This window comes from Mixophyes fleayi, chromosome 9 (genome assembly GCF_038048845.1).
Source record: "Mixophyes fleayi isolate aMixFle1 chromosome 9, aMixFle1.hap1, whole genome shotgun sequence".
Classification (NCBI taxonomy): domain Eukaryota; kingdom Metazoa; phylum Chordata; class Amphibia; order Anura; family Limnodynastidae; genus Mixophyes; species Mixophyes fleayi.
This window is the reverse complement of record NC_134410.1, coordinates 127,784,544-127,797,608: the sequence shown is the minus strand read 5'-3', so window position 1 is coordinate 127,797,608 and position 13,065 is coordinate 127,784,544. Positions and strand designations below refer to the sequence as shown.

Genomic DNA, 13,065 nt, shown 5'->3' with positions numbered 1-13,065 from the left:
TCACATCATTTAAAGCTCTATCATACCTTATGGTCATCCTTACTACTACTCCCTCCCTTCCTCCATTGGTTCCATCTTAACCATCTGCCCTCCATTTCACACCTGATATTCCTAGCCCACTCCCCTTATCCTCCCCTAACCCATTCCCCTTATACTCCCCTATCCCTCCCCTAACCCTCCCCTTATCCTCCCCTTGCCTAATTAGTCCCAGCCGTGGCATTTATATTCCTTCAGTCCTAATTAGACCTCTGTCTTCTTTGTTTCCATTGCCCTGTTCCATTGTATACATTACATTCCGCCATTCAATACTTATGTCCAATGTCCCCATTACGTTACTAATGAATCTCCAACAGGGTGCGCTTGTAACACTCTGTGATTTTTGTAGGTGCGTATGGCAAAAGAAAATGATCCTACGTGGAAGCCGGCATTCATTGTGAAGCCGGATAGCGGCTGCCAAGGAGACGGAATCTACCTCATTAAAGACCCCAGTGAAATCCGGATCATGGCAAGTGTCCAGAACAGGCCGTCGGTGGTCCAGGAGTATATCAGCAAACCCCTCGTCATAGACAAGCTCAAATTCGATATGCGCCTCTATGTCGTACTAAAGTCTTTAGAGCCTCTGGAGATTTACATAGCCAAAGATGGCCTTTCGCGCTTCTGCACGGAGCCATATCAGGAGCCCAACCATAAGAATCTGCACCATGTCTACATGCACCTAACAAACTACTCTCTCAATGCCCACAGTGGGAATTTCATCCACTCGGACAGCGTCCACACTGGGAGTAAGAGAACGTTCTCCAGCATCCTCTACAGACTCTCCACTAAAGGCGTAGACGTCAAGAAGGTCTGGTCGGATATAATATCACTGGTCATTAAGACTGTTATCGCTCTCATCCCGGAACTCAAGGTTTATTACCAGGCAGACATACCGCCAGGAAAACCGGGACCAACTTGCTTCCAGGTAAGACTCCTAAATTATTCCAGACATCAGTATTTTATTTACTTATTTTAATGTATAAGTAACTTTTTGCTCTACCCCTTGTTTATACAGTATACGTATTTCTAAAGGCAAGAATCACACCTATGGTTCTTGCGCATGATTTTGCCTGTTTTAAACCACTTATGTTAAACTGAAGGAATTCCTGATACTTCAGCCTGAAATTGCCTGCTTAAAACTTAGATACAGACTTTTTATCACTTGACAGAGTTTTTGAATAACTCACTTAGCAACAATTGTAACCATGGAAATTAGCTATAGATTGCAAAGGAAAGTTAGTTACTTACAAATGATTTTTGTGACATGACAGCAGCTGTATGTTTTTGAGTTTTAAGCAGGCAATTTCAGACAGATGTCCTATTTCAATAATCATTACGGTTATTGTAGCATCAGCATAATGATCTGAGTTGGCCAACATCATTTTTAAAGAAAATATTGTTACAAAGTAGTTTTGAAGTAGGAAAATCAGTCTTTAAAAAAAAAAAAAACATTTTAAAGGTAAAAAGTGATTTTATAAGGTTAGTTTATTTTACCACCAGTAAAAACGCAGAATATTCCGCCTGAAAAAGAGGCGAGATTAAACCGCATGCCGTTTGCGCTATCTTGCCTTTCGGTAGTAATAAAAAAAAAAAATACACCCTCCAAGCTGCTAGTTATCAAATCTTGCAGCTTGGAAGGCAAAATCGTCCGTGTGACGGTCTCAAAACTGCCGAAAAAAGCGTCATTTGCTCTGTTTTTTTCACATTTTTACTTTTGTGCAAGTGAATTTAATATAACTAGGAAGAGCTTGGATTTGTGGGTCAAATGTTGTCATCAGTTTGCATCTACTCATGAAAGGACCCAGGCTGTATATATTTCTAATTGGACTCCTATTTCAGCCTCCAGTTGCACTTGAAAGGGGGTCACATGTAATCAAGACTGCCCTGAGCTCTGAGGGTAAATTTATCAAGCTGTAGGTTTGAAAAAGTGGAGATGTTGTTTTTGGCAACCAATCAGATTCTAGCGGTCATTTATTTAGTACATTCTACACAATGACAGCTAGAATCTGATTGGTTGCTATAGGCAACATCTCCACTTTTTCACACCTGCAGCGTGATAAATTTACCACCTGATGTCTACACGCTCTCATAATTCATCTTAGACATTACTCAGGCTAATCTCAGCAGTATATTAAGGGAAAGCTGAAACGTTTCTGTTAACAGAAGGGGTAATACTAAATCGTTAGTAGGTTGTCTGTTTATCATTTCTTTGTTTCCACCTTCAGCATTTACCAGGGAGCCCACAGATTGATATTACAGTGATTTGAGACATCGGTGGTATGTGAGGCCCAGGTAGCTGCAAATATATTGTTTTATCGAATATATTTTCCATATTACACCCATAGCAACCAATCAGATTCTAGCTATTATTTATCTAGTGCATTCTACAGAATGATAGCTAGAATCTGATTGGGCAACATCTCCACTTTTCTTTTTAGAAAGTTTGATACATTTAATCCTTAGTTTGTATTGGTAACACACACTGAGCATCACATCTATCCAGCCTTGATTTGTATAGACTTTGCTTCGTGCCTCTGTAGCACCACCAGTTCCTTTATCTACAACCATAGAGCACAACATACAGACACGGTCTTGAAAGTAACTTTATTTCCATTAAGAGTTTCGTACCGATCAGAAGAGTTAAAAGACTGTAAAACCTGTATTGTTCCCTTATTCCACTGCATGGAGCCCGGTGGGATATAATATGGAAAATGAACCCATTGGGAGTTCTAGGATACATATTATTCTCTTTCGCTCAGTATAAGTGATAAATGGTGTCAGGTCCTTATTCCACCTGTTAGAAGGTTCTATTGATTTTCACAGTGTATGTCTATTTATACCACAGTTGTCTCTTTATAAGGACTTTGAATCTAATATTTGTAAAAAATACTCCAACTAGTAAGACTTTAGGGTTCCATTTCTGGGACCCCCATGGTCTCCAAATACTCCCAGTGATGTAAAACGAGTACTTTTCGGGTGTCAGCTGGGAGAAGGTTAATTCGTTGTTATAAGAGATAACCAGATCCCTGCAGTGGTCTCATCAATCAGCTGTGTAGTCCTACAGTGCTCTGCGCTGCCAGTCCCAGGTGAATTAACACCACAGATCTATGAGTAAAAGGGGGTTATTTTGAAAACCATGTTTGACTTTGTGTACAGAATAAACCAGTCCAGTCTGTCACTCTGGCCCTCCTTGCCAGGCTTGTTTTGAATGCACAGCTTGTCACGCTGTGACCTTATCTGTCAGCGGAGTAAGTTAAATAAGCCATATTGTGCTGCCCTGGCTGCAGTGTCAATCCATCACTGTGTCTTGCAGGATGCTTGTGTCCTCACTGGCAGCATTTAGCTAACTAAACTCATTATTTGGGCGGACAATGTAACTGGGAAATAGCAGCCGGGTCTTTTAATTATTCCCAAAAACAAATGAACATAACAGATGAAGTGTTTGAATGAAACCTACCGGCTTTTTCACACCTTCACATTATGGAGTATTTTGTTGTTGTAACTGTAAAGGATGAGCATGTCTTTAATAGAACTTCTGCATGTAAACACATAGGTTGGAGAGAAGTAGAAAGTGCAGAAATGTATTCCAGAAAGCAGAAAAGGTGTGAATGAGCCCCACAATTGCATTTTTTTCTCTCTCAGTAGAATCTTGCAACGTTGAGATGTGGAGATAGAAGAGCTTTGCACCTCTCTGCAGAAAGTCACCTCTCTGCAAACCTTCTCATTTAGTGTAGTGCCTGCTCGTATGATATCAGTCATCAGACATAGCGGCAAACTCCTGCTCTGTCACCGCGATGCCTGCAGCCAATCATTATGGCACGCTGAACTCTTTTCCCAGCCTCAGCTGCAGACTTTTAGCTAGAATAGTTAATGTTCTCTGTACGTTAATGATTGTAAAACAAAGCATTGTCCATGAATTCAATACAATGTTGCTCTCCTGCACAATAAACATTAGACATGTCGTCCTGGACAATATGTGACTGCATCTTTTATTCTTTATCTTCATGCTTTTTTCTCTACCCGCTCAAAGATTTTAGGGTTTGACATCCTGCTCATGAAAAATTTGAAGCCAGTACTACTAGAAGTAAATGCAAATCCCAGCATGAAGATAGAGCATGAACAAGAGGTGAGATAAGTGATGCTAAACCCAAATAATGTTATAGGTTATCCTCTCCTTCCATCTATTACCATCTTCCTTCCATCAATCTCTATCTAGCCATTACCATCTACCTTCCACTCATCTCTATCTGTCCATTACCGTCTTCCTTCCACTCATCTCTATCTATCTATTACCGTCTTCCTTCCAAGCATCTCTATGTATTACCGTCTTCCTTCCACTCATCAATATCTGTCCATTACCGTCTTCCTTCCAACCATCTTTGTCTATTACCGTCTTCCTTCCAACCATCTCTATGTATTACCATCTTCCTTCCACTCATCTCTATCTGTCCATTACCGTCTTCCTTCCAACCATCTTTGTCTATTACCGTCTTCCTTCCAACCATCTCTATGTATTACCGTCTTCCTTCCACTCATCTCTATCTGCCCATTACCGTCTTCCTTCCACCCATCTCTATCTATCCATTATCGCCTTCCTTCCACTCTTCTCTATCCATTACCATCTTCCTTCCAACCATCTCTATCTATTTCCGTCTCCCTTCCACCCATCTCTATCTAGTCATTACCATCTTCCTTCCACTCATCTCTATTTATCCATTACCGTCTTGCTTCCAATCATCTCCATCTATCTTTTACTGTCTTCCTTCCACTCATCTCCATCTATGTATCACCGTCTTCCTTCCACTCATCTCCATCTATGTATCACCATCTTCCTTCCACTCCTCTCTTTCTATGTATTACCATCTTCCTTCCACTTATCTCTATCTAGCCATTACCATCTTCCTTCCACTCATTTCTGTCTATTACCATCTTCCTTCCACTCATCTCTATCTATCCATTGCCGTCTTCCTTCCACCCATCTCTATCTATCCATTACCGCCTTCCTTCCACTCTTCTCTATCCATTACAATCTTCCTTCCAACCATCTCTATCTATTTCCGTCTTCCTTCCACCCATCTCTATCTAGTCATTACCATCTTCCTTCCACTCATCTCTATTTATCCATTACCGCCTTGCTTCCAATCATCTCCATCTATCTTTTACTGTCTTTCTTCCACTCATCTCCATCTATGTATCACCGTCTTCCTTCCACTCATCTCCATCTATGTATCACCATCTTCCTTCCACTCCTCTCTTTCTATGTATTACCATCTTCCTTCCACTTATCTCTATCTAGCCATTACCATCTTCCTTTCACTCATTTCTGTCTATTACCATCTTCCTTCCACTCATCTCTATCTATCCATTGCCGTCTTCCTTCCACCCATCTCTATCTATCCATTGCCGTCTTCCTTACAGCCATCTCTGTCTATTCATTACTGTCCTCCTTCCACCTATCTCTATCTATTACCGTCTTCCTTCCACCCATCTCCATCTATCTATTACCTTCTTCCTTCCATCTATCTCTATCTATTGCCGTCTTCCTTCCACCCATCTCCATCTATCTATTGCCGTCTTCCTTCCACCCATCTCCATCTATCTATTACCTTCTTCCTTCCACCCATCTCTACCAATTACCGGCTTCCTTCCACTCATCTCTATTTATACATTACCGACTTGCTTCCAATCATCTCCATCTATCTATTACCATCTTCCTTCCACTCATCTCCATCTATCTATTACTGTCTTCCTTCCACTCACATCTAATTAGCCATTACTGCCTTCCTTCCACTCATCTCTGTTTAGCAATTACCATCTTCCTTCCACCCATTTCTGTCTATCTATTAACATCTTCCTTCCACTTATCTATATCTATCCATTACGTCTTCCTTCCACCAATCTCTATCCATTACCATCTTCCTTCCACTCATCTCTATCTATCCATTTCCGTCTTCCTTCCACCCATCTCCATCTATCTATTACCGTTTTCCTTCCATCCATCTCCATCTATGTTACCGTATTCCTTCCACCCATCTTTATCCATTACCGTCTTCCTTCCAACCATCTCTATCTCTCTATTACCTTCTTTCTTCCACTAATCTCCATCTATCTATTATCATCTTCCTTACAACAATCTCTATCTGTGTTTATTTACATTGTTAATTTACAGTTTGAAGAACTTTCTCAGGTGGAAACACTTAGGTATTCCTTAACATTACTGTTGAAAGTGTAATATTAATAACTGCCGCTTATCTGAATAAATAGCTTGGAGGTCTGTTTAAATAACAGCTAGATGTAGACTTTGGTGTTAATAAATAGCATCTAATTAAATCTGCTAATCTGTTAGGCATTCATATAATAGCGACAGAGAGTTGAAATATGTTCTGTAGCATATTGTGCTTTCTGTGCCTTTCAAAGCTTTTTCCTGGCGTCTACGAGAACGTGCCGAGCCTTGTTGATGAGGAGGTGAAAATCGCGGTTATTAGGGACACACTGCGCCTGGTGGATCCAGCAAGGAGGAGGAATAGCCACAACCAGTGAGTGCTTACCTGGACCTTACCTTGCGAAAATATGTCTAATCCGTTTATATATTCTTATGTCACTGTGAAAATACGTGGTTCCCAAATCACTCAGACACGGTATTAGAGGAGAAATAGCAGGATGATTTATTCTGCAGAACAGGATTAAATACAGCACGGCCCCGTAATGATAGCAGCTCCATCAAGTGAGGAAATCAGTCCCAATAAATCCATTGAGCTATGTACAGCGCGACCCCCCTAACAAGTGAGGAACTTAGTCCAAATAAATCCAGTGGGATATGTTCCATAGTAAGTCTCTGGCATAGCATCACCCCTTGGCCAAAATCAGTCACACACCTGTCCAGCTCCCAGGGTAGCCTCTTTTATCACCTCCTAATCCCACCTTGGCAACTGCCTGCCCAGGGAAGTTGCACAAGGTCTCGATTGGTCGGCTGCTTACACTATCCAGCCCCCTCCCCTACATTCCCAGGTGTCTTCCCTCAGGTGACCCCTGCTGGGTCTGGCTCCTGGCTGTCTGTAGAGCTCACTAGTGGACAATAGGGAGCAAACAGAAGGAACAATGGTACCTTATTCACTCAACTCCTGAGGGTTCCCTGTGGAGGTGGAATTTAAGCCCTGAAGTGCTTTTCCATGGAGATGTTACATCTCTATACCATAACCTTTATATTGAGACATTGTTCTGATTACAAACCAAATCTAAGCCACACCTCATGACAATGGACATTTGAGACAAATGGTAATTACCTTAGTTAACACAAGCAAAGTGACTTCTGCTGTCCTGTTATTTTCACACAATATGGCAATATTCTTTCTATTTCTAATACATACAATATTGCAGGTAATAGCAACAGTGCAAAATGTACCTAATAACTTGAACTAACAATACACATAACACACAAGTGCTGTGAGAACCGGATGAATAAAAGAAAAGTTCTCAGTCCTGTAGCACCTCGCTCCCTCACAGTCACCTTCAAGGTGTAGTCATAGATTTGGGGTACATTTCTATACTGTGTTTTTTGTATGGTTTTGCCTGTACTTTTGTTTTCATATTGCCAGTCAGTGCTACATTGTTACATGTTTCCCCTTAATTCCTCCCCTCTGGTGCTCCCGGACCTCACACACCGAATAGCACCAACTTCCTGTAAATATCTCACACTATGAGCATGTATTGCTGGGTTATAATGCAGATGGGATTGTCTTCAGTCAGGTCTGTAAGTGGCGTAAGTGGCGTTCTATCCCTGGTGGTAAGAAGAAAGGTCTTTGCTACATATTATAATTTATTTTGGGACCCATCTGTTTATCTTGGGTGCATGGTGTGTGTTCCACAATTAATATATTGTCTCAGAATATGAGGGTTCCTGACACGTGGAACAACTGTTGCTTTTTAGCCAGGGGCCAATATTGTCTTAGTTATAGAAAGACTCTCATGAAAGTGTCTTAAATATATATTACTAGAAAACCCTATTAGGGTCTCCTTGCCGTGATGATAAAAGCCAATTTCTGTCTTAACATAAAACAAAATCAAATGTTTCCTGATAATTGCACAAATCACTATGTTTACAGCTCAACATGTCTGTACTGGGGTTGGTGAATGTTTGTGTGTCTGTATTGTATGTAATGGGCTAAGTGCATCATTAGTGTGTGTGTGTCTGTAGTTAGTATAGTGTGTGTGAGTGTGTATTGAGCGTAGTGTGTGTATTAATGAGTGCAGTGTGTGTCTGTACTTAGCATAGTGTGTGTGAGTGTGTATTGAGCGTAGTGTGTGTATTAATGAGTGCAGTGTGTGTCTGTAGTTAGTATAGTGTGTGTGAGTGTGTATTGAGCGTAGTGTGTGTATTAATGAGTGCAGTGTGTGTCTGTAGTTAGTATAGTGTGTGTGAGTGTGTATTGAGCGTAGTGTGTGTATTAATGAGTGCAGTGTGTGTCTGTAGTTAGTATAGTGTGTGTGAGTGTGTATTGAGCGTAGTGTGTGTATTAATGAGTGCAGTGTGTGTCTGTAGTTAGTATAGTGTGTGTGAGTGTGTATTGAGCGTAGTGTGTGTATTAATGAGTGCAGTGTGTGTCTGTAGTTAGTATAGTGTGTGTGAGTGTGTATTGAGCGCAGTGTGTGTATTAATGAGTGCAGTGTGTGTCTGTAGTTAGTATAGTGTGTGTGAGTGTGTATTGAGCGTAGTGTGTGTATTAATGAGTGCAGTGTGTGTCTGTAGTTAGTATAGTGTGTGTGAGTGTGTATTGAGCGTAGTGTGTGTATTAATGAGTGCAGTGTGTGTCTGTAGTTAGTATAGTGTGTGTGAGTGTGTATTGAGCGTAGTGTGTGTATTAATCATACTTACCAACTTTCTGTTGGTGAAATCCGGGAGCCTGCAGAGGAGGTGGGCGTGACGGGGGGGGGGGGGCTCCAAGTGACGTCCTTTTGGACCTGCCCCCATGACGTGATGACGCAAAATGCGTCATTTGACAGCGGGGGGCGGGGCCAAACGCCGCGATTCACCGGGAATCGCGGCATTTGGGACTTAATTCTGCCCACTTCACTAGGAAGTGGGCAGAATTATCCAGATGCGGGGGATTGCCACACTCGCCCGGGAGCCCGGGAGACTCTCGCAAAATGCGGGAGTCTCCCGGATATTTCGGGAGAGTTGGCAAGTCTGGTATTAATGAGTGCAGTGTGTGTCTGTAGTTAGTATAGTGTGTGTGAGTGTGTATTGAGCGTAGTGTGTGTATTAATGAGTGCAGTGTGTGTCTGTACTTAGCATAGTGTGTGTGAGTGTGTATTGAGCGTAGTGTGTGTATTAATGAGTGCAGTGTGTGTCTATACTTAGCATAGTGTGTGTGAGTGTGTATTGAGCGTAGTGTGTGTATTAATGAGTGCAGTGTGTGTCTATACTTAGCATAGTGTGTGTGAGTGTGTATTAAGCAAGTGGGTGGAGTCTGCTTACTGAGTACATAATGAGAGATGGCTGAGGAATAGCAGAGGTAAACCGAGTGATGATATAGCGTTGTGTGATGTCTGCTTATAAGTTAAACAGACAGGAGCATTAGGTTCATTTTTCACGTTAAAATGGAAACCTTAACTATGTTACATCTAATTTTCTTATGGAAATTTCCAGTATTTTATAGAACCATTTTTTAATATTTGGCTTTTAATGTTTTTTTTGTAAAGGTAAATTAATCTTCTTAAATGTAATGAATCAGCATAAAAACAAAGTTGAAGATGATGTGCAAGCTGCTCCTAACCCGGAACAGTAACTAAAATAAAGGTTTGCCTTAAGATAATTAAAACCTCACATGCAATTAAGTTTAGTTCTTAAAGTTCCGGCGATGAATCCCGCAGCCATCTGAAGCCAGTCTGCTATGAAAGATTGTTCTGTCGATTTGTGAAAGATCCATCTGGGCCTCACATCTCTAAACCTCCGACAGGCACAACGCGTCGTCACGGCAACAAGCCAGCCCGGCTGCTGCTCTACCCAGAATCCTCTGCGCTGCGCAGTCTAGGCTGACAAAACCTTAGTGAAGTTTTGGCTGAAAGATCACATCTAATACGATTATCTTCTGATGAGATAAACCATTCTCTCCTGTCAGAGCTCACACTCGTCGCTTCTAGGTCTTGTCAAAAGGATAATCTGGTTTTCTGGGGATTTTATTACAACGCTGCCAGCGTGCACAAGACAGATATCTATTTTTCCCATCCCTCACCAATAGGCTCCTCAAAATTTAATTTGCAATTATATCTGGTAAGGATATTAAGATACATGCATTGTATTTCCTTGGCGCCTCGTTGCTTTAGGGGAGGGGACTTGCAAATGAACACAAATAAAACAACCATCAAAAAGAAAGGTTGATGCTTGTACCAGTAACACAAGCCAGTGAGAATGGATACTTTACTGACATATGCAGTTATGGAAGGGATGAAATATTACTACTATATACGAAGAACGCCTCCAACAGCTGCTATGTATTTATTTTATATGTTTATTAATGTTCAGCGTACTTCATAGCGCTTTACAATGGGGTACAGATACAGTAATTAAACTGGGTTCTAACAGACAGACAAAGCGGTAAGAGGGCGCTGCTCACAAGCTTACAGTCTATAGGAATATAGCGCAAGCTGTTTGCTCATACGTATGAGCTGCGGCTCTGCTTTGTAATGGGGTAATCCTGCTCTTGATGCTGCTTTCCCAGTCTTAACAACTAATGCTGATTGTGAGCAGAAAGCGGTTGGTATAGATGGAATATCACCTGAGATACAGGCCTGGTGCCAGGTATTATATACAACATATTGCAGGATTCCCTGTAGGTCTCTATGAGTATACTGAGGCCAAATCCTTGTTTGAACTGGAAAGTCTGCGCAATTAGTAGATAATGCAGTAACACTTTTACATTTCCAGCTCCATTTTTCGATATCATAGAACAAATGTGTATATGTAGGTGTTGTTGTGTGTGTGTGTGTATGTATATATACATATATATACATACATATATATATATATATATATATATATATATAAAATGTTTGTAAGTACATGAATATAACCAAAACTTTTTTCTATAATCATGATAATAGTAGACAATTTAAGGTCAAACAACGGATAGATTGTTTAACAACATCAGTTATTTATATGCTAGAATGTTCATGTAACTTAAAATACGTGGGCAAAACCAAACGCCCACTTAAATTGCGCATTCAGGAACATATTCGTAACATTAAAAACGGAGTACAGAGTCACTCCGTGTCTAGACATTTTCTATATAAACATAGTAGTGATCCTAAACATCTGAAATTTATGGCCCTAGAAAAGGTATCACTAAACTCAAGGGGAGGTGATCTACAACGTAAACTTTCCCAACGGGAAATGTTTTGGATCCTCCAATAAGGCACCCTGATACCCAGTGGTTTAAATGAGAACTATGAGATAGCCCCTTTTTATAAACACTGATTGTTTTTATAAATACTGTATGTTTTTAAATGTATTTTTTAACATTTCTATATATTGTATGATATAGTTGGTATGTATATGTTTGGTTGTCGTAATCCAACTATAGATCTGTCACACAATTCCATTGTTTTGTATTACAGTGTATGTTCTGTATTATTGCACTTTATGCACTTTCACATAGAGTTATAATCACCTTCATATGGAAGGTCTTGATTAATTTATTAATACACATCACCTGGTTAAATATATTACCTTAGTATCATTATTATAATTAATTCATTGCCTCACTATGGCCATATATTATAAAGTATACATGTTTTATAGAATTGGTAATTTACTATATTTAATTTATTTATAGCATTATTGGTACTCCGTGTATATTATATGGGAGGTACTATACCAACTTCACTTATAGATTATAGATTGTATTACATCAGATGTTCTAGTTATTATGAGGCTGGATACATGGATTTTTTTCTATGTAGGATACATCTCTTTCTAATGTCCTAAATAGCATTGTACACCTGTTTTACATAGTTTTCTCCGGTATACGGAGTGTCTGTTTTGTCCATTCTAATAAAGTTATTGTCGCGCATGCGCGGAGACTGGCGGCCGTTTGCTATATAAACGGCATCATGGATCTGTTATGTTATATTCTGTTGCTCCTGAGGAAGTCCCGTTGCACCGGGACGAAACGCGTTGAGCGGTGACATCTACCAGCGCTATTGTGGTTACCTCATGTGAGTTACTACTGTGCTATTCAATTTTAATAAATTGACTATATATTTTTACATTGCATTCCTTTTTTCAATCTTGTTCATTACCGCCACTGGATGAGGCTGTGACAGGAATTGCCTGATCGTGTATATATGGTCCAAGAAAGCTCATTGTCTTGTGACTATCTGGTACGCAGTTTTTATTGACCTAGGGTTGCATGTTGCACCTGTGTGCTACATCTTTCACCTTTGGGTTTACTACCTGTTTTAGCACTCTGTCTCCTGGTGGAGGACTATCTCTGGTTTCTGGTGCAGTTTTATATATAACAATACTGCACTATGTTATTTTTTGTTTTGTTTTTTCTACATTGTCGCTATGTCTGATGGAGACTGAGAGGGATTACCTCTGAAGAGGAAACCTCCATATGATCTTTACTTCTTGAATACATCTTTACGGTACGCAGTTATTACATCTTCCCAACACCATATTTGTGATATTACACATTGGGGCGCCCTACTTGTTTTACTTGTTTTTCTGTTGCTATATATATATATATATATATATATATATATATATATATATATATATATATATATATATTCAGTAGCAGCAACGGTAAAGGATTTATTCCTTTTTCTCACATTCATATAATTGCTAAATTGCCTACTAGTGCTTCTAATTAGTTGCTGCAAATTGAGCTGTGTTCCTCAATTAGCAGGAACCATTAGCCGCTCGGCCTGTTCTTATCCACTACATCAAAACTCAGTGTTTTTGATATATTTGCACACATTGCGCCTCTTAATAATCACATTGTTCCTCTCTGACACGAAAACAAGCTC

The 13,065-nt window shown here is 40.1% G+C and overlaps 1 protein-coding gene across 5 annotated transcripts in view; it reads left to right on the top strand.

Moving 5' to 3' along the window:
* The window catches only part of TTLL11 (tubulin tyrosine ligase like 11), a 125,227-nt gene that overhangs the window by 38,986 nt on the left and 73,176 nt on the right, over positions 1 to 13,065 (top strand). For all 5 annotated transcript variants that reach the window (XR_012678981.1, XM_075185681.1, XM_075185683.1 and 2 more), the window contains exons 4-6: positions 386 to 961; positions 4,067 to 4,162; positions 6,454 to 6,572. Coding sequence is in view for 4 of the 5 variants with exons in the window: in XM_075185681.1 (XP_075041782.1) it covers positions 386 to 961; positions 4,067 to 4,162; positions 6,454 to 6,572 (791 nt within the window). In the remaining variant the exon portion in view is untranslated. The remainder of the gene's footprint in view (positions 1 to 385; positions 962 to 4,066; positions 4,163 to 6,453; positions 6,573 to 13,065) is intronic.